This window comes from Physcomitrium patens, chromosome 14, assembly GCF_059467195.1.
Source record: "Physcomitrium patens ecotype Gransden chromosome 14, ASM5946719v1, whole genome shotgun sequence".
Classification (NCBI taxonomy): domain Eukaryota; kingdom Viridiplantae; phylum Streptophyta; class Bryopsida; order Funariales; family Funariaceae; genus Physcomitrium; species Physcomitrium patens.
This window is the reverse complement of record NC_143423.1, coordinates 1,735,285-1,758,840: the sequence shown is the minus strand read 5'-3', so window position 1 is coordinate 1,758,840 and position 23,556 is coordinate 1,735,285. Positions and strand designations below refer to the sequence as shown.

At 37.9% G+C, this 23,556-nt stretch overlaps 1 protein-coding gene, 1 long non-coding RNA gene and 1 pseudogene across 8 annotated transcripts; 1 reads left to right on the top strand and 2 right to left on the bottom strand.

The window, feature by feature from the left end:
- Positions 1-16,091: 16,091 nt before the first annotated feature.
- Positions 16,092-16,958, bottom strand: LOC141046142 (splicing factor 3B subunit 6-like protein; annotated as a pseudogene). Its single transcript, XR_016506195.1, has 2 exons — positions 16,614-16,958; positions 16,092-16,484 (listed from the first exon to the last, which is right to left on the bottom strand). The product of XR_016506195.1 is annotated as a splicing factor 3B subunit 6-like protein (transcript).
- Positions 16,092-18,482, bottom strand: LOC112291148 (uncharacterized). Of its 5 annotated transcripts, none has more exons than XR_012218853.2 (4): positions 17,771-18,482; positions 17,566-17,647; positions 16,793-17,156; positions 16,092-16,696 (listed from the first exon to the last, which is right to left on the bottom strand). XR_012218853.2 is itself a non-coding variant. In XM_073538495.2 (3 exons), the coding sequence occupies exons 1-2, from the start codon at positions 18,480-18,482 to the stop codon at positions 17,583-17,585; spliced, it is 777 nt and encodes a 258-aa protein (XP_073394596.1). In that variant the 3' UTR covers positions 16,092-17,156; positions 17,566-17,582. The 5 variants fall into 5 exon arrangements, 3 of the variants coding, with proteins under 3 accessions (XP_073394596.1, XP_073394597.1, XP_073394598.1); XR_012218852.2 differs by having other exon boundaries at positions 16,092-16,693; XM_073538495.2 differs by having other exon boundaries at positions 16,092-17,156.
- Positions 18,483-19,206: 724 nt separating this feature from the next.
- Positions 19,207-23,556, top strand: LOC141046143 (uncharacterized). 2 transcript variants are annotated; one of them, XR_016506197.1, is made up of 3 exons: positions 19,207-19,322; positions 20,526-20,689; positions 21,188-23,556. It is a non-coding gene; the product is annotated as an uncharacterized LOC141046143 (long non-coding RNA). The 2 variants fall into 2 exon arrangements; XR_016506196.1 differs by lacking the exon at positions 21,188-23,556 and having other exon boundaries at positions 20,526-20,836.

The window sequence follows — 23,556 nt, the reverse complement described above, 5'->3', positions numbered from 1 at the left end:
CAGATTGTGAAATCTCTCATTGATCCTAAATTTCAATCATCCAAGTTTGTAATCCAAAAAAACTTTCATATTCTTCACTCTAACTACTCAATTGACTCCAAATCTTGCACACTCATTTATAACAATCATAATCACAAACTACCAAATATTCACTTGTAAATGTATTATACAATTTATAAAGTCTTGAAATTTGTAAACCTATTTTTATTTCATAAAATTTAAATCCATTAAATAAATCACTAACTTTGTAAATCCCTCCAAACCTTAATATTAATTCAAATGATATGAAATGAACTCTTCAAATTTCTCCTAAGGTCTTCTTTCAAATTCAAATGCCTGATTAACAATAAAACCTTGAAGTTGCCATAGGTGTGTGGTTTTGTGCCTTGTGGCCTCATTTTAATCCAAGTTCACAACCAGTCCTCTTTGGGTATCAATTTTTGATAATTTGAAGTAATTTTTATTTAAACCTATTTTTAGTTTTTTATAAAGATATATATATATATATATATATATTTATATCATTTATTGTAATTTGAGGTATTTATATCCTTGTAAAGTAAATAGAAGTTCTTTTTATAAAAAGCAGTATTAATACTAAATTTTTTACTATCTTCCTATTATTTATCCATGTTTTTCTATTACATCTTTTTACTAGGTGTCAAGGACAAGAACTCAATGAAAAAACAATTCAGACAAGTGAGCCTTCACTCAAAGAGAGGTAACAAAATATATATAAACAAGTATATATATTGAAAGAGAAACTAGAATGGCTATTGCCAAAAGACAAGAAAACTAGAGACCCTTGAAACTTGACTAGAAGCAAGAAAAGAGTTGACAAGAGTGAAGAAGCCTTCACTCTTGTCTCTATATATACTATCTAACTAGGAGCTACGTGGCGACGTTCTATAGGACCTCCAATATGTGTTGACTTTGTAGGACACATGCCTTGACTTACAAGGCAAGTTTTTCTACGTGTGGGCCACATAGTTAGCTTGATCTTCAAGCTAACAACATGTGTGGCATATGGCCAACTTGTTGACCACGTTTCTAATCCAAAAAGTCAATTAAAGATACCTATGAAGTCAAAGAAGCATCTAAGAAGCTTCTAAGAAGCTTTCATATTAAATATTATAGAATTAACTTATTTTTTCTTATTTTTACTTACTTCTACCTATTTGTATATGTAATTATTAGCTTACATGATTATGGCCATGACATTACCCCCCCTTCTAAAGACGAGTTCCACAAGGAGCGGTCATCATATGTTGAGAAAATCTATAATACGAGGAATTGTATTTGCCACATACTCTGATCTTTGTTCTCTTCGAAGATGATTGATAGGACCTCTCAACCATTGGTAGTGTCCCATACTAGGGCGGGAAGACCACCCAGTTATTTGATCATTGTTGAGGCCTTCGTAACTTCCTTCGAATAGAATATTTGGAATACCATGAGGAGTTGTTCCTACCTCTAGCAAAATCACCAAACATCGAGAGTCCCTTTCCAAATCGTGATACCAAATACATTGTATCTTGCCATCTATTCGAGGAAGAACATGTCGTTCTTGAAGATCTTCATCTCGATTACGTCATCTTCAAGGTTGTGACAATTGTAATGTCTCGTCCGGCAGGTCAACAAATGAAGGCTCTTGAGTTGAATCCGCTGGTTGTTGGTTCTCCATCTCCTGAGCATCACTACTACAACGAAGCTACAAACAAGAATTGAAAGTAGAATGTTATCTTGCCTAGATGTTGTTTCTTTTATAAAGAAGATTTTTATCTTGATTTTGATGGACGTCGTTGATGAAAAGCCTCCACCGCCTTTGCTGCATTTGTAAGATTCATTATTGGCTCCCATGTGCGTTCACTAATACCATATCCACGCCAATGGACAAGATATTCTAATTTATTTTGGCATCGCCTTGAATCTAGGACTTCTTCTATTTCAAACTCTTCATTATTGTCCACTTCTATAGGAGGAGGTGGAGCTTGTCGTCTTCTTGGTATGTCCACTGTCTTGTATGGTTCAAGAAGAGATACGTGAAATACTGGATGGATTTTCATTGACTCCGGTAGATGTAAACGATATGCAACTAGATTGATTTGTGCAGAAATAGAAAATAGTCCTAGCCTTCGATAGTCCAACTTGTCTTAAGGACGAGTGGTCTTGATATTGCGACGAAGTAGCCATACCTTATCACCCAAGATGAATGATGGTTGTTCCTTTCGATAGACATCCGCATTGACCTTTTGTTGTTCTTGAGCCTCTTTTAACTGCGCCTTCATCGTTGCATGTAGCTCTGATAAATGAATTGTCAAATCTTTCGCAGCAGGATTATCAACTTTTGAAAAGTCAAAAGTATCAAGTCATGGATGATAACCATAATTAACAAAGAAAGGTGTTTGTTTTGTAGAAGAATGTATCGTGTTATTGTAAGCAAACTCTGCCAATGGTAAAAGAGTTGTACAATCATCTTATTTGTAATTAATGGTACATCTTAAATATTGCTCCAAAATTTGATTAACACACTCCGTTTGTCCATCAGTTTGAGGATGGAATATCGAAGATAGTTTTATATCCACTTTTAGAATCTTGAAAAGAGTCCACCAAAATTTTGATACAAATTGAGTTCCCCTATCTAATATAATATCCTTGGGTAATCCATGATAGCGATAGATATTGTCAAGAAAGAGCTTAGCTGTTTCTTCACCTGTGATAGATTTTGTACATGGTACAAAATGTGCCATCTTGGTAAAACGATCTACTATCACGAATATAGAGTCATAAGAACCTGAGATTGGAAGATCCGTGATGAAGTCCATAGAAACAGAAGACCATGGTTGTTCTGAAATGGGTAATGGCTGAAGAAGTCCAAAAGTTTGATGATGAGGAGTTTTCGATCTTGAGCAAACATCACATGATTGTACAAAATCTTTAACTCCTTTCCACATTTGAGGCCACCAAAAATCCCTAGATATCAGCTCCAAAGTCTTATTATATCCAAAATGTCCTGCTGCTGGGAAGTCGTGACGAGCTTGAAGAACACGTAAACGTGCTTCTCCTTCTGGAACATATAGGCGTCCTTCGAATTAGAGTAGGTTGTTCTTGAATTCAAATTTAGATGGATCATGAGATTTAGAAGAATTGTTCTTGATATCACGAACAAGAGGGTCTGAAGACATACTTAACTGGACTTGCTTAAGAAAAGTTAAATCAACAGTCGATGTTGATTTTATTGCTCGAAGATGAAATTGCTCCGGCTTCAAAAAACGGTTCTTTATTGCTCAAAAGCTGCATCTCCTTCTTTTGATGCAAGATAAGAACGTCTAGACAAGGCATCGGATAAACCTTGTTACTTTCTTGGCCGATAAGTGATGATGAACTCGAATCTTGATAAAGACATGCTCCAACGAGCTTGGCGATGATTTAATATGCGTGCTGACATAAAATATTCGAGGTTCTTGTGATCCGTATATACGGTGACTGGACTAGAAGTGCCTTCTAGATAATGACGCCATTCTTGAAAAGAATCCACAATTGCAAAAAGTTCTTTGTCGTGGATCTCATAATTGATTTCTGCTGCTGAGAATTTTCTTGAATGAAAGGCTACTGGATGAAGTTTGTCATCTATTCCTATTTGTGATAAAACCGCACCCAGAGCAAAATCCGATGCATCTGTTTCCATAAAGAATGCTTTGGAAAAATTAACACGATACAAGATTGGTGCACAAACAAATGCTGTCTTTAAAGATTCAAAAGCAACTTCCGCTTCTTGATTCCATTGGAATTTGTCTTTACAAGTCAAACGTGTAAGTGGAGCTGCAACTCGAGAGAAGTCTTTGATGAAGATCCGATAGTAGTTGACAAATCCCAAAAAATATTGGACATCTCTTATTGTTTTTGGGATCTTCCAATGTATAATAGTTTGAACTTTCTTAGGATCCATCATAAGTCCATCATTTGAAATGATGTAACCTAAGAAATCGACTTGAGTAGTGTGGAATACACACTTTTCTATCTTGGCATAGAGTCGTGCATCTCTTAATTTTTGTAACACACGACAAACATGAAGTTCATATTCTTCTGGATTCTTAGAATAGGTCAAGTTGTCATCTAGATAACATACCACAAAATCGTCCAAAAACTCTCAAAAAACATCATTCATTAGATGTTGAAAAGCTGCTGGTGCATTTATAAGTCCAAAAGGCATGACATTGTATTCAAAATGTCCATACCTAGTTCGAAACACAGTCTTTCATTCATCTCCGTCTTTAATGCGTACTAGATTATATGCTCCCCGAAGATCTATTTTTGTATAGATCTTAGCTTGATTCAGCTGATCAAGAAGTCCAGATATTCAAGGTAGTGGATACCTATTTTTGATGGTAATCTTGTTGAGTCCTCGATAATCAAGACACATCCGCAATGATCCATCTTTTTTCTTCACAAATAGAATTGGAGCTCTTGCTGGAGATTTAGAATGGCGTATGAAATTCTTGGCTAGATTTTCTTCAATATACTCTTTGAGTTCAACCAACTCATTTTGTGATAAACTATAGATTGGTCCGAATGGCGGTTGTGCTCTTTCTTGAAGGTCAATTGAGCAATCATAGGGACGATGTTCTGGGAGTGTATCCGCATTCTTTTTTTCAAATACATCTTGAAATTCTTGATATTAGCTTGGAATGCCAGTTGAAGTCTTTTCACCAGTAGAAACGGGTGTAGCATAAATAATGTATGATGATTCTTTCATAGCAGCATGCAAAAAAGCTTTTGCACCTATAAATACGGGTTTAATTGAATTGGACTCATGACTCTCTACTTGATTAATTACACTATTAGTTATACTTTTAGAAAAAGTAAGAGTTTGAGAAATCCAGTCTATTTGAGGGTTGTATTTTTCTAACCATGATAAACCTAAAATGACTGGATTAGAAGGAGATCTAATAATATTAAATACTACAAAACTATTATGACCATTGATTATTACTTCTATAGGAAGGGTTTCGTGAGTAATATCTCCAGAAGACAATGGACGACCATCTATGACTTCTACATGAACAGGTTTAGTTTTCTTTACTAAAGATATGCTATGTCTTTTAGTAAATTCTTCATCTAAAAAACACGTTGAGGCTCCTGTGTCGTGTTGTAACACGAGTATACAGTGAAAATAAAAAGAAAGGAGAATTTTATTAATATTCAGTTACCTCGAATATTGGGAGCATCGACCAACTCCAGTGCAAATACTGAGTGGTCAGGTTCAGTCACTCTGTTACAGTCAGCCGGGGCATACTGAAATGCTCCATTCGATTCCAATAACGGGAGTCAGCAGGAAGAGAAGGACCAATTCACACGACGGGTTTGAAGAGCCAATTGGATCCAATTTCGAGAATCCAATCCGGGTCCTCTTATCCAATATGAGACCTGAATTGGCCGGTCAACCCAATGCAGTCTAATTACGGGAAATCCAGGTCTTACTACGGGTCTTAGTCAATCTGACGCGAGGACCAATTTGACCCAATTACGGGAACATCCAGGTTACTACGGGCATCTTTCCCAATATTGGACCTGAATTGGTCGGGCGACTCAATGTGGTCTAATTACGGGAACATCCAGGTTACTACGGGCATCTTTTCCAATATAGGACCTGAATTGGTCGGGCGACTCAATGTGGTCCCGATTATGGGGTTCGATTTTGTTTCAGGCTGTCCTGTTCTCTGTGCCGTTTCAGGGAACATTATTTTCGGTAAATGGATTTCTTAAAGGTAAAAACGGAGGAGAAAGCTTGACGGAGAGAGCCAATTTCGGATCCAAGCTTGAGGTGGGAGCCAATTCCGGATCTAAGACGGAAGATTGAAGAAATTCAGAGGATAAGGTTAGGGGGGATATAGTTTTGAGGGGGGAGGTTTTTTTTTTCGAGGAATCGGGGGGGGGGAAGCTAGTTTTCAAGCTTCTGCAAGGTTACCAGTTCGGTTTTCATTGGAGGTTTTTGAAGATCAAGGGAATTAGAGAGAGGAGCTTCATGCTTCGGGTCGGGGAAGGAAAGACATAGAATTTGGATTTTTCTTCTTCGTAGAGTTTTGGGAAGACTGAGGCAGTCGCTGCTGAAGTCAGTGTTGTAATGGTGAATCGGGATTTTTAAATGAAGTGGGTTTGAATACTCTTGACTGTTTTGTAAAATCGAGTTACGTCTGTGATTGAAGGATTAAAGGGGTGTCTATAGGATTGAGTATGCGGAGTGAATGAAATTTATTGGGTTAATCTAACAGGACAATCAGTGGATACAAGATCGTAAGTACAAAGGGGTATTGAAGATTAACAATTTGGGTTGTTCGGGGTTCTCTGTAACGTCTAGAGACCTATCGGCTGGGGAAAAAAAAAAAAGACTTCGACAAGCAGTCGAAGAGCATCCGTATAGATTTACGGTACATTGTTGCAGTCGTTTATATTCCAGCAGTCAAAAACTGATAGACTGCTTGACTATCGGCGAATCTCCATACTACCTTCTACAACCAGACGCCCGGCGCGTTCTCGAGCAGGAAAGCACGTAATACGACACCAGAATCTAACAAGGCAGAGACTTTGTAATGTTTAGGTCCTAAAATAACATTTAATATAAAACAAGGAGAGGGCTCTGAGGAGAGAATAGGACCTTTACTAGATGTTGTGCAAGGTTCCAATCGCATGGTCCCTATTGTAGCTGGACAAACTTGTTTTCTGACATATTGTCTTCTTTCACACCCATACTCCTCATTTTGTGATTGCGTCGTTTCTTTGGACAATATTGAGCAGTGTGCTTTGGTTCTCCACAATATAAACATAATCCTTCTTGACGACGACGAGTCTTTTCTTGCTCAGTAAGAGGTTTGAAACGTACTGCATCAATTTGCATATCCTCTACTTCTGAATGTATGTGTTGAAGAGGTGTTGGTGTTGCCATTGAATTATAGTAACGTTGAGGTCCACTTATACGGTTCTCAGATCGGAATTCAAAAAGGCGATTGTCACACTTCACAACAAAGTCAATTGCTTGACTCAATGTTTGAGGATCAGGTAAGTTGAGCATTAATTTTTTTTACCTCATATTGTAATCCGTAGAGAAATTGGCTAATAAGTGCAGCATCATCCCACTTGATATCAGTTACAAGTTGTCGAAATTATGAAGTATATAACGTTACTGATCGATTGCCTTGTTATAAAATACGGATCTTATTGGTTGCAATACGAATTGTATCATGCTCTCCATACATGGATCGAAACTCCGCCAAAAAAGCCTCTAGATTATCCAATATTGGATCTCGTTGTTCAAGAAAAGATGAAAACAATGATAGTACTGAACCTGAAAGAAGCATACCAATGAATCTAACTTGTGATCCTAGAGTTGGATAGCTTTGGAGTTGAAGTTCAATCACTAGTTGCACTTGATTGATAAATCCTCGAAACTTGGATCTGGTGCCATCAAACTTCTCGGGTAGGGTAATTCTTGTTTTTCTAATATTTGAAGGGCGTTCCACCATAAGAAAAAGGACATGGTTTGGTGCAGATGTTAAAGCAACTCCAACCATTTCTATATCTTCACTTCCTGCCAATCTTGTTGCTGTTAGGGACATAGTCCTTAGACCTTTCTAGAGACAAGTTTCTAGAACCTTCTAGAAAGAAGTCTCTAGAAACTTCCAGAAGATTCCTTGAATATTCTCTTAGAATATTCTTCAAAGATTCTCTTAGAAGGCTCTAGAAGATTCTTAGAATATTCTAGTAGATTCTAGGAAGTTACTTGAGAAGCTTCCTAGCTCTTGGGTAGTTGCTCGAGAAGCTTCATAGTTCTTGAGAAGCTTCTTGATGAGCTTCCTTAGAACCATAGGCCAGTAGTATATATAGGAGTCGAGGCTGAAGAGTTCTTCAGTCTCGACAACGCATCTCTTGAAGCTCTAGCTCAATTCTCTTGGCGTTGCTCTTGTACTCATCTGATAATCTAGTTCTTGTCATTTCTTCTTGAACTTCTTGTTTAGATTTCTTGTTTGTATTTTTGGTCCGTGACAGTTTGTCGAGACTTACCTTTATCTTAATATCAGAGCTGAATCCTTCTTGTTTGAGAGCGAATTACCCCTCTTCTTGAAGGTATTCTAGCGCTTTAGGGGTTGCGGATTACCTTCCTCTAAACTCATATTTTCTCAATCACAATATCAGAGCTTAGTTCTTTGAGGCAGAGAGTGGACTACCCCTTTCCTTGGAGATACTTGAGCATTCTAAGGGTTGCGGATTACCCTCTCTTTGACTGATATTAATTCCTTCTTTTTGTTTAGCATAGCTAGTAGAAAAGACTGTTAACATCGATTTCAGAGCTTTGCCTTCTTGATAGAGTGCGGATTACCCCTCTTCTCGAAAGCATTGAGGCATTTTTAGAGGTTGCGGATTACCCTCCTCTAAAATTGAAATCGTTTAGTGTTTTTTTTTTTTCTATTCTCTTCTTCGAGTAGGTTTTAGTGACAGGTAGTGCTACAATTTTCTCCAAGAAACTTAGCAATTTCTTCTTCTCTCAAAATTTTAATCCATCTATTCTCTAAATATGGAAGTAGACCAGGTCATAGACAGTGCATCTCCACAAGTAGACAATAGAGTGGCAACTCTTGCAGATCTTCAAGCTCTTATGAATAGTGTACGAAAGGAGATTGCATTTCTTCGCAATCCAAGTAAAGAACCTCAAATTGATCTAATGACTGAAGAAGCTAGACGCAAAATTCTTAGCCTACAACAAGAGATTATTCGACTGAGAGAAGCAAGACATGTGTCACATACGACCCCTATAGATACTTCAAGGATTAGTATGAAAGAACCAAAAGCGAGTATGCCAGACAAGTTTGACGGAACAAGAGCCAACTTTCGAGGTTTTGTGCAACAAGTACGGCTTTACCTACGCCTATACCCTTCTCGTTATCCGAATGGATTTACCCAGGTTGCTTTCATAGGTACTCTTCTATCAAGAAATGCTCGCTCTTGGCTTGCTTCACTATTGGAGAAGGATTCTTCAATATTGTACGACCTAGAGGCTTTCATAGAAAGACTTACTACTGCGTTTGGAGATAGCGATCGAGAAAGAGTGGCTGAAAGAAAGATACAAAATCTGCGACAAGGATCACGTTCTGCTGCAATCTATGCTGCAGAATTTCAACAGCTTACATGTGATCTTGATTGGAATGATAAGGCGTTCATGACACGATTTCGATATGGACTGAGAGATGATGTGAAGAACTTATTGATCACCATGCCTAAGGCGGATACTTTAAAAGAACTTATATCTCAAGCAATTATTTGTAACAATCGCCTCTTTGAATTACGACAAGAAAGACGATCAGGCTGGAGAAATGATGGAGCATTTGCTACATTTTCAAAAGGTCCAGAGAATCACTCCACAGATCCTGAACCCATGCAAATTGATGTGGTACGTTTCAAACCCCTCACAGCTGAGGAAAGGAAGCGACGGTTTGAACAAAACTTGTGTTTATATTGTGGAGAAGCGGGCCATAAAGCTGTAGATTGTCGGAAGAAACAGAAGCCTCAAACAACAAGACTCAGGAGTACAAGCATGCAGGAAAACAAGGACGCCCAGCCACAATAGGGACCGTGCGGCTGGACATCTCAACATCCAAAATTAATCAAGGTCCCTTTCTCTCAGCTCAACCTTCAGATTGTTTTATGGTACCTTTACATTTGGGTATTCAAGAACTACAAGTCGATGCTTTATTAGACTCGGGTGCATCCGCTTGCTTTATAGATGAAGAGTTTGCCAAGCTTCACAATATTTCTCTTGTAAAGAAACTTAAGCCTGTCCATGTAGAAGTCATAGACGGACGACCATTGTCTTCGGGCAATGTTATCCATGAAACTAAACCATTGAAGGTACGTCTTGAAAACCATGAGAGTAATATTGTGTTTAATGTTATCAAGTCCCCTTCATGTCCTATCATTTTGGGACTATCTTGGCTTGATAGATATAATCCATTGATAGATTGGAAGTTGCGGAAAGTGACATTTCCAACAAACTCCTTGAAGGTGGAATCTGCCAAGAAAATGTCTAGAAACAAATCCTTGTTTATAGATGCAAGGGCTTTCATGAAGGAAGCCAAGCAAAATACACCTCTTATCATCTTCGCAACTTCGACTCGAGAAGATGCAACTCTGACTTTGGTTATTCCAAAGCAGTATGAAGAATTCAAAGATGTCTTTGAAAAGAAGAATGCTGATATGCTGCCAGAGCATCGACCCTATGACTGTGCCATTGAATTGCAAGAAGGAGCACAACCACCTTTTGGACCAATCTACAATTTGTCGCAGACGGAGTTGACTGAGTTGCGGAAGTACATTGACGAGAATCTAGCCAAGAACTTCATCCGTCATTCGAAGTCGCCAGCTAGAGCACCAATCTTATTTGTGAAGAAGAAGGATGGCTCACTACGGATGTGCGTGGACTATCGAGGTCTCAACAAGGTGACAAAAAAGAATCGCTATCCACTGCCTTTGATCTCTGGTCTTCTAGAACAACTTGGGCGTGCAAGGATCTTTACAAAGATTGACTTAAGGGGAGCTTACAACCTTGTGCGAATCAAGGAAGGAGATGAATGGAAGACAGCTTTCCGAACAAGGTATGGCCATTTTGAATACAATGTCATGCCATTTGGTCTTACTAATGCTCCAGCGGTCTTTCAACACATGATGAATGACATCTTTCGAGAGCATCTAGACGATTTTGTTGTCATCTATCTAGATGATATTTTGATATTTTCTAAGAACGAAGAAGAACATGAGAAGCACGTTCGTCTGGTACTCAAAAAACTACGGGAGCAAGGACTCTATGCCAAATTGGAGAAGTACTTATTTCACCAAACTGAAATGGAGTTTTTGGGATTCATCGCTACTACGGAAGGCTTGAAGATGGATCCAAAGAAGGTGGAAGCAATCATGTCTTGGGAAGTTCCAAAGATGGTTAGGGACGTACAATGTTTTCTTGGATTTGCTAACTACTATCGGATCTTCATCAAGAATTATTCTCAAGTTGCTGCCCCTCTCACTCGGTTAACGTACAAGGACAAGCTCGAATGGGGACCTATCGTAGAAAAAGCATTTCAAGATTTGAAGATGGTATTTACTACAGCTCCAATCTTGGTACATCCGGACTTTACAAAGGCCTTTTATTTGGAGACAGATGCTTCGGATTTTGCTTTGGGAGTTGTACTTTCACAGATGGGCGTAGATGAGAAGCTCCATCCAGTTGCGTTCTATTCTCGAAAATTCTCTGCTGCTGAGATCAACTATGAGATCCACGATAAGGAACTCCTTGCTATAGTAGATTCTTTCCAAGAGTGGCACCACTTTCTCGAAGGAACTGCACATCCAGTGACTGTATATACAGATCACAAGAATTTGGAGTATTTTATGTCGGCTCGGATTTTGAATCGGCGTCAAGCTCGGTGGAGTATGTCGCTATCCAGGTTTGACTTTATTATTACTTATCGGCCTGGGAAGCAACAAGGGTTGTCCGATGCATTATCAAGGAGATCATATCTCACGCCAAAGGCTGGAGATGCAGCATTTGATCAACAGTGCACGACATTGTTGAAGCCAGAGAAATTTCGGCTCAATGCAGCTATTGTACCAATTGATGCTGACTTCCTCGACCAGGTATGGGCCGCAACCATTGAAGATTCTCTAGCCCTTGATATCAAGCAACATGCTAGTGATGATAAATTCAAGATGGAAGGAGATCTAGTATATTTCGAAGAGCGGTTGTATATCCCAAAAGGGCCAGCAAGACTCCGAGTTCTTCAATCTCGTCATGACTTTCCAGCTGCGGGACATTTTGGATTCAATAAGACCTTGGAACTTATTTCTCGCGATTTCTGGTGGCCTCAAATGTGGAAGGATGTGAAAGATTTTGTTGTATCTTGTGACATTTGTTCAAGATCCAAAAACCCTCGACATCGGCCTTATGGACTTCTACAGCCATTGCCTATTCCGCGCCGACCATGGTCTTTGGTTTCCATGGACTTTATTACGGATCTACCACCATCGAATTTATTTGACAGCATTTTTGTTGTCGTAGACCGGCTTACAAAGATGGCGCATTTTGTCCCTTGCAAGAAGACATCGTCAAGCGAAGACACAGCAAGACTCTTTCTTGATAATGTGTATCGATATCATGGTCTACCAGATGATATCGTATCGGATCGAGGAACCCAGTTTGTGTCAAAGTTTTGGAAATCTCTTTTTGAGATATTGAAGGTGGATATCAAGCTTTCTTCGGCATTTCATCCTCAAACGGACGGCCAAACAGAACGGGTGAATCAAGTTTTAGAGCAATATTTACGTTGCACCATCAACTATCAACAAGATGATTGGGCCGCATATCTACCGCTAGCCGAGTTCGCATATAACAACACCCTTCATGCGTCAACTCAACAAACGCCATTCTTTTCTAATTATGGATACCATCCGAAGCTTGACTTATGGAGTTCGTCAACGATTAACAATCCGGCAGCTGAAGGATTGGTGAAGGAGCTTTCGTAGCTTCAAATTACATTGAAGCTTCAATTGCAAACTGCCCAAGAATCTTACAAGGCGTCCGCGGACAAATTTCGGAATCAGGCACCTAAATTCACGATTGGGGACAAAGTTTGGCTGCTTCGACGAAATATTAAGACCAAGCGGCCATGTGACAAATTGGACTATCGGAGATTGGGACCATTTGTTATCCAAAAGCAGATCAATCCTGTAGCGTATCGTCTGGAGTTACCAGCTACTATGAAGGTACATCCTATCTTTCATGTTTCTTTGTTGGAGCCTTATCGAGAATCGTCTTTTCTTGGAAGAGTACAATGTCCACCACCTAGCATAGAAATAGAGAACCACGAAGAATACGAGGTGGAAAAGGTCCTGGATTCATGGCAAAGACGGGATAAATTAGAATACTTTGTGCATTGGAGCGGTTACGATATTAATGAACGAACATGGGAGCCGGTCAAAAATCTCGCGAATGCACCGCAAAAGGTACAGGAGTTTCATCGACGATATCTTGAGAAACCCAAGCCGGTTCGACGATAGCTTCTTATTGAAGCTTGCTCATCTAGAAAACAGAAAAGAGGAGAGAGCACCATCAAAATCCATAGTTGATGTAGTCATTCTCTTCAAGATAGCGTAGAACTTTGTTAGTAGCCCAAGTTTGTTCTTATTGTTTTAGCCTTTGAATATGGATAGCCAAGATACTACACTTGTCATGTCATCTCAAGCAACAAGCTCACGAAGACGACCGCGAGATGAAGAACCGCCTGCACCACGACGACGTCGAAGGATTTCGAGCAACAGATCGTTGGTGATTGTATTTGAGGTCGAGCCTGCCTACAATGGTCAGCCAGAAGGAGTGTTTGCAGGACAATTTTACAATGAAGACACTGAGGTTCATGCTTGGTCAGAAGTTGAAGGCGTGGGCCACTACCGTTGGCTTCAAGGACCATTGAATCACTTGCCTCGTGAACAACAATTGGTGTTCATAGCAGAGGTTATGCGACAGATCTTCATTTTCTTGCGTTGATATTGACTGACGATAACATTGCTTCTCGGAGACCTCGAAGCTAAAGAAAGAGGAGATGTTAGGGACATAGTCCTTAGACCTTTCTAGAGACAAGTTTCTAGAACCTTCTAGAAAGAAGTCTCTAGAAACTTCTAAAAGATTCCTTGAATATTCTCTTAGAATATTCTTCAAAGATTCTCTTAGAAGGCTCTAGAAGATTCTTAGAATATTCTAGTAGATTCTAGGAAGTTACTTGAGAAGCTTCCTAGCTCTTGGGTAGTTGCTCGAGAAGCTTCATAGTTCTTGAGAAGCTTCTTGATGAGCTTCCTTAGAACCATAGGCCAGTAGTATATATAGGAGTCGAGGATGAAGAGTTCTTCAGTCTCGACAACGCATCTCTTGAAGCTCTAGCTCAATTCTCTTGACGTTGCTCTTGTACTCATCTAATAATCTAGTTCTTGTCATTTCTTCTTGAACTTCTTGTTTAGATTTCTTGTTTGTATTTTTGGTCCATGACAGTTGCTCCTTGTGGTGGTAAATTGAGTTGATACATCGCAAGCATTAACTCCCTCAATTGCTCTTGCATTTGTGCCATTGCACTCTTCATTTCGAGAAGTTCTGCCATGATAACACTTAGAAGAGAGAAGATGTCTAATATCGCTCAAGACAAATAGAAGAGAGGACTTGAGGACAAAGAAAATGATAAAGACAATATCAGTTTAGAAGAGGGTAATCCACAACTTCTAATATGCTTATATCTTATCAAAAAAAAGGGATAATCCACTCTTAATCAAGATTAGACAAAGCTTTGATATTGTAGGTGTACTCTTATCAATCTGTCAAGGACAAGAACTCGATGAAAAAACAATTCAGACAAGTGAGCCTTCACTCAAAGAGAGGTAACAAAATATATATAAACAAATATATATATTGAAAGAGAAACTAGAATGGTTATTGCCAAAAGACAAGAAAACTAGAGACCCTTGAAACTAGACTAGAAGCAAGAAAGGAGTTGACAAGAGTGAAGAAGCCTTCACTCTTGTCTCTATATATATTATCTAACTAGAGGCTACATGGCGACGTTCTATAGGACCTCCAATATGTGTTGACTTTGTAGGACACATGCCTTGACTTACAAGGCAAGTTTTTCTACGTGTGGGCCACATAGTTAGCTTGATCTTCAAGCTAACAACATGTGTGGCATATGGCCAACTTGTTGACCACGTTTCTAATCCAAAAAGTCAATTAAAGACACCTATGAAGTCAAAGGAGCATCTAGAAAGCTTCTAAGAAGCTTCCATATTAAATATTATAGAATTAACTTACTTTTACCTACTTTTACTTACTTCTACCTATTTGTATATGTAATTATTAGCTTATATGATTATGGCCGTGACACTAGGTTCTTCTATAATAATATCCATATTTTTATTTTTCACCATATAGTCATGTTACTACACGACAACATTATTCTTTTGATATAAATTTTCAAGTTGTCTTATTGATTAGAAATAAACTTCTTCAACATGAAAAATATTTGATCATTGTAATCTTTTTTCAATTTTCTGTTTAAGAATTGCAAAAAATGCAAATTGAAACATATTTTGAGATTTAAAATTTTTAATAAAAAATATTATAAATTTAATTATTCTTTTTTATTCTTTTAATGACAAGGATAAGAATTAATTTATTTTGAATATATATATTTATATATATGTACACTCACATATACACATATATACCCACATCCATGTACATAGGTTTTGGATTAAACATTTTTAGAGTTACTCTTAGAAACATCCTTGATAAAAGAAATCAATATACATTTTATGCAATTAGAATTTTAAAATTTTAAAATTGTAAAAAGATAAACTACATTGTATAGAACATAAATGAGAAGTTATTGTTATTATTTTTTGGTTTAGCTTTGGAGTTGATCAGACGTAATGTCCTTGTTTTCATCAGACATGACTGTTATTACTATTATTATGATTATTACATTATTTTGTATCTCTCTCACTTTTAACTGTACACATTTGAATAGTGGATATGAGTACTAAAATTTTGAATGTTCTTCTTTAAAATTTGCATCATTAAAAAATAAATCAATTAGATGATTGTAGTTCTTTTTTTAATGAATCGATTGCTTGGCTTATCAACTAATGACAGAATATATGAACTAGCATTTTTTTGGGGTATTTTATAGCACTCTGTTAAAAAGTGGTTTAATTGTATTAATTACTGTCTATGTTAAAATTCTACAAGAGATTTTAAAAATAAAAATAAATGATTTTTCAATTGCCTTTTACAAAACAGCAGTTTGTAAAACTCTTACAAATGTCTCTAACCTTTTAATTTCTCACATTTACGAAAGCAAAATGGAATTGTTTTTAGAACAATCTTTTTAATTACTACATTTATGTAAGCATGAATAATCTGCAACCTTTGAATTCTTTTGCGTTGTCAAGGAAAGTACAAGCTATCAGATGAAAATGAAAGAAAATACGACAAGTATACAAGATCAGTAGAGTCTGTCAAACTAATGATACAAGTAAATAAATAAATAAAGAAGTACATAGAATTGAGTGTGCCTGCGCCGCTTGTCAGGGCGTCACACTATGCTATGATTATATATACACATCCAAATGTTCTGAAACTGCCTCTACCTCTGCAGAGAACCTGATGCCACCATCCTGAACCTGAAGGAATGCTCACACCAGGATCTAACAAACAAACAAACAAACAAGGATTTTTTTCTCGAGCATCTCAAAAAGCTGAAAAGGTGTTCACGCAATCCGAAAAGGATTACGTGCCAAAACCTACGAGCTCTTCAACATGGGAAAATAGTCATGAGGGGCACGCCTGTGATTAGTTTAACAGACAGAAATCTAGCCACCAACTAGGCCTACTGCAAGTAAACCTGTAAAACATGTCGCACTGCGAGCCATCAATTCACATCGCTGCGATACCTCCTGCCCCAGCGAGTATATCTCAACACCACCTTAGAAAAACCCTACTTGACACTGGTAGTGACTGTGAGATGAATTACCCTTGTTTCACGCCATACTTCCGCAATTTTGTCAACTCCTCGTCCTTCTTCCGCTGATCGATCTTTTTGGACATCCTCGCCTGCTGGTAATACAGCACAATCAAATAGCGAGTGGCAATGTAAATGGTCTACAGTATTCTTGGCGTCGTAAATGTCCTTGTACACAACAAAAGCGGTACCTCTAGTGTCCTTGTTTGTGCCAATTCGAATTCTGCCGGATGGCGCCATACTTTCCAAAGATGTCGTCCATTTCCTCCGAGCAAATTGCGCACATACAGGAGCACCCTATTAACCTCAGGTAGGTGAAAGTCGAGCATCCCCCCTCCGAATGCTTAATTCCGCCATAGCTCCTCCAATCCCCCTCAAAGCGCACCTTCACAAGTCCAGATGCTGCTGATGATCAGTGTAAGTCGTGGGGCGGATTCCCCTTCCAACTCTACACAGTCTGGGTATGGCGAGGGCCTTCAAACCATAAAGCTCCAGAACCTCAACTGACGCTGCCGACACCAACAGACTCCGCGGAAAGTCAAATGGATGAACGCCCTCCATATGAACACCAAAAGTAGGATGAGAAACGTTCGCAAAAAATGTATGTAAGAATTAGTAATCTAATACAATTATTACCTCAAAGCTTTTAACAAATAGAAACTATCCAATTGTAACCAGACTCCGTGAGTTATCATATATTTGAATCATTACAATTTACATTTGATTTTTAAAAATTGAAATTGCTTTCGAAAATACTGATTCGATATATCAAAAACATATAATAATAATAATAATAATAATCATAATAAGAGTGGCATTTTGTAAATTTTCATTATAAAAATGTAAGAAGAGAAACACATAATTCATCTTTTGTTATTTTCTTTTTCAGACACTCATCGTACCCCATATATAATAACAGACTTTAATATATATAAAAATAATAATAATAAAAAAAAAAACATACCAAAAGCTACTTGCTTTTCAATGAAGATGGTAAATGATTTTCTTTTGCGTTTCGTTATCATCGTACATTGCATCAAATAACACTGCATTCGACATCATAGTGACGTATCATATTTATTTTATGTCAAATATATGTATTAAGGAATTTTAAAAGAGATAAAGGAAAATAAGTAGACATACATATCTTGAATGTAGAGGGGGCTCACCACCGCGTGAGGAGGCGGCAGGGAGGGCATGACCGCGGGGGCGCTTTGCCGTGGACGCCGTGGCGGAGGGCCTCCGCCGCCGCCGCGCCGGGTCCGCGACACCGAATGAGAAGAAGCGCCTGCTCATGCGGAAAAGGGGGCCTCGCATCCCTGCCGATCGGAGGCCGCACGCTCCTCCTTCTCCGCCACTACTGCTTCCTCTGGCCTCCTCCACCTGCTGCTTATGCTGCTGCCCTTCGCTGTTCCCGTGTGATCCCGAAGGCCTGTGAGGACTGTTGTGGCCTTTGGGGCCTTGTGCCATGCCCAGCGGTGGCTTAAATTTCCTCCCCACCGAGATGAGTACCTTGTGTCCGTGCTCCTCCGCGTTATATGTTCCTGGACCAGGTGTTCCTCTCTCTCGGTTATAATCAGTTCTACCCTGCATTGAGTACGCTGGTGCCTGTATGTTGGTGTGCTTAAGAATCGGATGGTAAGTGCCTGGCCCCGGCACTTTCGTGCCATGACGAGTCAAGTGTTTCCTCATTGTGTACTTGGGACTCTCGTTGCTATCTCTCCGTAAGTTGTATGTTCCTGGTCCAGTTCTTGCTTTGTTTGCCCATAATTTTGTCTGCAACCCAAATGAAGGTTTCGGTGCTTCCCGCAAAACTTGATTATAGTTTGAGTAGTATGCTCCTGGTCCAGGGTTGTCAGCACTATAATTGGCATGAGCCATGTTAAAACGTGACTAGTCAATGGTTACTTCGTGTCTGCTGCACCTGATGCATTCAAAGCGCGGACATATCTTCATACTCGAGATCAGCGCATGGCCGGTCGAATCGCCATACCAAACCCTGAATCGCTTGGTCAACTAGTTTTCCTCCTTTCAATTGCGATGCTCATCCACCGGAGATAACCATGGAAAAGCTGACGAGCCGTGAACATAGGGACCCGTCTAGACCAAGGCACCAAGGTAATGATGTGGAACCAAGAATCCACCTCCAGCAGACAAAACTTTGTCGGGATGGAGAAGGATTTCAAGCGGTCGGGCCGGAGATCCGAGCGATGAAGTGTCGCAGCTAAAGAACGACGTTTCAAATACTTTTCTTGGGTGTATGAACGGTGATAGGCTGATAGCCCATCCTTCGTGAACCGTCTGCTATGTATACACGATCTCAGCAATCCGTTTTCTAGAGCACGCTTATCGATTTTTAGAAAAGGGAATCAGCGTTTGGTTCCCATAGCACATCGTGCCGCAGATCCCAACCCTACTCCTCAATCCATACGAGGTGCCCACTACTGCTCGCACTTAATGCTGCGTGCTTTCTTGATTCGATTCGACGTATGCTTACATATTGTCAGTTGCGGTCGCGAGAGTAGCTAGTAGATGTATTTCACTGCTCATCGCACTGGTTCTTCTCAAAAGAACCAGTTGTTTGAACAAGTGAAGCGTCATTCAGAGAGTGGGCTGCTGAGGATGTCGTGGATTGGGCGGATTGAAGCGGGAGGGCAAGAGTTTCAAGTGTTGGAGGGGAGCATCTTCGAGGCCTTGACGTGATCTGTTGCAGCAGACGATGTAAGTTCCTTATGGAAGGTTCAGGTCAACAGTGGCATTGCTCGAGTGCATGTGTCGGTAAGGGTTTGCATCCGCAGGCTTGGATTGAAGGTTCACATTATTTGACGAGAGGCTGAGTGGTTGCTTCACTTCGCTTCGCACTGCCTGCTGCTGCGAAGTTTCTATTTCTGGTTTGGATTTGTTGATTTTTGCTTTGTGGGTGGTGAGAGAGCATGACTGTCGCCCAATGTTCATGTTATGGGTTACGTCAAGAAGGGTTCCACTCACCATGGACTGCTGTTTTTATATGGCTCTGGTTGTGGCCACAATGGAGTTAAAGCTTTTATTGCACATATACTGTCTTTGACACGATGATCTCCATCGATTCATTCCAGAACACCCAATAAATACCGTTTTGAGGTACCTCAAATATTTCTGTAGTGTAGAGTTTGCTAGGGTTGATGGATGATGACTAAACGTGGTTATTGTTTGGTCATTTTGCATTAGCTGTTGATTGCACTGCATTTGGATTAACATGTGCTGAATCATGAAACTCCTTGTTTTTGAGATGTTCCATATGAGTCTTTAGTAGACAGACAATCAGAATGTTCCGACATTGCGTTTCTGAGGTTTCTGTCTACATTCGTTCGATTTTCAACTTACATATAGTTTCCGTGATTTTTTAATTTTATTATTTATTTTTATTATTATACATTTATTTCTTGAAAATGGTAACTGGAGATATCGAAAGAAAAATAAAATGTAAAAATGCAGTTTTGCTGTCTATGAAGTGTCCTTATGCATTAGGATTGTGGTTCTGATTATAAGCTTTTGTTTGTTTTCTTTACAAGTAGAACTTGAAATAAGTTGCTATTTTTCTATATGTATGTATGAATGTATTTTTTAATACAGAGGTCTATGGATGTATGTGTGAAAATGTTTATATATACACTAAACTGTATTAGCAAGCTAAATGAAATGGTGAAATTGAGAGGCGTGCCTTAGATTAGTCCTCAAAACAATCCTTCTATGAATCTCAAACCAAACTCATTGCACAATTGTCTGCTCACTTACCTTCCTGCATCTGGAAATGTGGCAATTTGGATCTCTTAGATATTCTTCTTTGCTATCAAAGGCAGAGCAGTTTTCTTTTGTAGTCATAGAATGAATTTGTATATCTGTTGTTTTAGGCACTAAAATGGTGTTTGGTGAAACACAATGTAGGTGTCAAAGGCCTGGGTTTTGCCATCCTTGGTGGTTAGTTGCCCATGTTATCTGCCCAACGTCAACACAAATTTAATACCATGGAACACATTATTTGAAAATAATTTACAATTTTGCAGAAATGTAGAAAAACCTTGCAATTTTTGGTGCAACTTGAGCACACAGTAAGTTTAAGCCCATTCATACTGCATTAATATCTGCAATAGATAGGCTGTACTTCCAAACTGGTTCACAACTAGAGATGTGTTTATCAGTAATGTCAGTTTTGTATGATTTTTAAGGTGATTGAAGTATTTGCTGATTGGTTAAAACCATCATGAACTGGGAATCAATTGCACACAACATTCCATTTAGCTCCTGCCATGCAGTGCTTGAAAAAACCAAGCTTGTGGCTCTTGAAATTATTACATGTGAACCCTGATGAGTAATTGTTTAATATATATATATATATATTGTGAGCAATGTTGGAGGGTGTAATTAACAAAGTATGAGTTGTATTTAAAATTTATATATATTACGTTTTAAATGTATGCTGTCACCAGTTAACTTTCCACTTGCAACTTCAGAAAATTAACTTTTGAAAATATTAAAATAATATATATATATATATATATATATATGAGCATAAAGAAATCAGCCTCCTGATGGGTGTCTCTGAACAGAAGTGAGGCAGAAATCCTCTTAATTGGTAGGACAACATACTCAGTGTGATCCATCCATCCACTGGTCTATCCTTTGGTCTGCACTTTGAACTCATGAGACCCACCCCCCTGGTGTGGGATTCATTCCACTTCTAGAGAAGGAGTGTACCCTTCCAACCTTTGGAGCCTGTGAACCTTCATCCAACATTCAAGCCTCCAAACTTTCCTAAAACACTTTACTGCGATGGATTAAAAATGAAGACATAAAGATGGATGTAGAATGCATTAAAATTGCACATAATTTATTATTATTATTTTTTGGTTCCAATTTTTATTAATTTATGTTCTTGATATTTGCATTTTGTTCAAACAATGTGGTGTGGATATTCAGATATGAGTGTAGCCTCCATGTGATGGAAGTTGAAGGAGGGGGGAGGGGATGGTTGCATATGTGTGCAGGTGGTGATAGTGGAGGTGAGATATGAAAGAGTGTGATACTATGGATGGCAGACTTGATGTCAAGGAGATAACCACATAGCAGAATAGCACATAGGACCTTCACTCCTTGTGTGCATGTGCTCCCTCCTTCTCCCTACATAATTGATTTTATAACAGATTTCATGCCTCAACTGATTTTATAACAGATTTTATGCCTCAACCAGTCAGTGATGTTTGAGGATAGGCAACATCATTATTTTTATTTTCATAAAGACTATATATATATATATATATATATATGTATGTATTTATGTATTATATAAGATAGTTTGGATATAAGATAAAGAGACAAAAAAGCCTTTAGTGTGGTTGTTGAGAAAAAAAAAAAAACTTTGGAAATTTGGGAAACGAGAAGTGGTTGAAATCTTGAATATCTCCAAAAATTGACTTGTTGAGATGTAATAATGACTTCTTCACCTGCCACACTAATCAAGGCCCAAATAAAAGGTATTGTGTTATCATAGACATGAATAACAAATAATAAAAACTTCAATACACTCTTGCATCATTAAAAAATAATAAATATTCACTTAAAGATAGTCTAATATTAGAATTAGAATGACTATTGCTAAAGACATGAAGACTAGAGATTCTTGAAACAAAACTAAAAATAAAAAAGACATTGACAAGAGTAAAGAAGGCTTCACTTTTGCCTTCATATATACTATTTAATGAGGGGCTACTTGGCCACGTTCTATAGGACTTCCAACATGTGTCCAACTTGCGATATACATGTCTAACTTGTAAGACAAGTCACCAAAATGGCCAACTTATATTGCAAGTTACTAAAATGTACAACACATAGCCAAATTATTGGCCAAGCTTTTAACCTACAAATTACTTATAAATACTTAAAAAATCAAATCTATGGTTATAAAGCTTCTAAGAAGCTGCTTTATAAGATATTATTAAATTTATTTATTTTTATTTCATTCTAACTAATTTCTTTAATCTAAGTAAATATATATGTTTATGAAATTATTCCTCTCTCTTTCTTTTCTTTCTTCCCTTCCTTCTCATCTCTCTTCTTTCTAAAAACAAGTTCTACAAGGAGCAATGATCAAATTTGAAGAAGTCTAAGATGTATCAAATTATATTTTCTATATATTGTGATCTTTGTTTTATTTAAAGGTATTTGATTGAACCTCTTAGCTATTCCTAGTGTCCAACATTAGGGAAAAAAGACCACCATGTTATTAAATCATTCTTGAGGCCTTTGTAACTTCCTTTACATAAGACATTTGAAACATTGTTAGAGATGGTTTGTACTTCTAACAATATTACTAAATATTGAAAGTCTCTTCTAAGGTCGTAATATCAAATATATTGTATCTTACTATCTATTTGAAAAAGATCATATTTTTCTTAAGGATCTTTATGTCTATTAAATTGTTTTGTAGGTTGTAACAATCTCCAAACATTATTTGGTAACTCAATAAACAATAGCTTTTGAATTGAATTTGCTAGTTGTTGATTATTCATCTACTCAATGCTACAAATACAAAAAAACTATAGATAAAGATAGAAGATAGAAAAAAAACTTTACCAAACCTTATTTTTTTATAAGAATAATTTTTTTGGTCTTTATCTTATTTTTTATGGATATTATCTATAAAAACATTAATCTTTTTGCTGCATTTGTAACATTCTTTGTTAGTTCTAGTAAATATTCACCAAGATCATATCTACATCAATGTAAAAGATATTTCAACATAATTTGACACTATCTTGAGTGTAAGACTTCTTCAACTTCAAATTCTTAATTATTATCTGCTTCTAAAGAAAGAAATGATATTTATCTTTTTTTCAATATATCAAGTGTCTTGTATAGATCAAGAAGAGATATATAAAATATATGATAGATTCTTATAGATTTTAATATATATAATTAA

Bases quoted from the DNA above. Each gene is read 5' to 3' on its own strand.
- LOC112291148 (XM_073538495.2), bottom strand. From the start codon at position 18,482: ATGGCTCATGCCAATTATAGTGCTGACAACCCTGGACCAGGAGCATAC. The intron at 17,648-17,770 runs GTGAGCCCCCTC...TGTCGAATGCAG, and splicing joins TGCCGCCTCCTCACGCGGTG to TGTTATTTGATGCAATGTAC.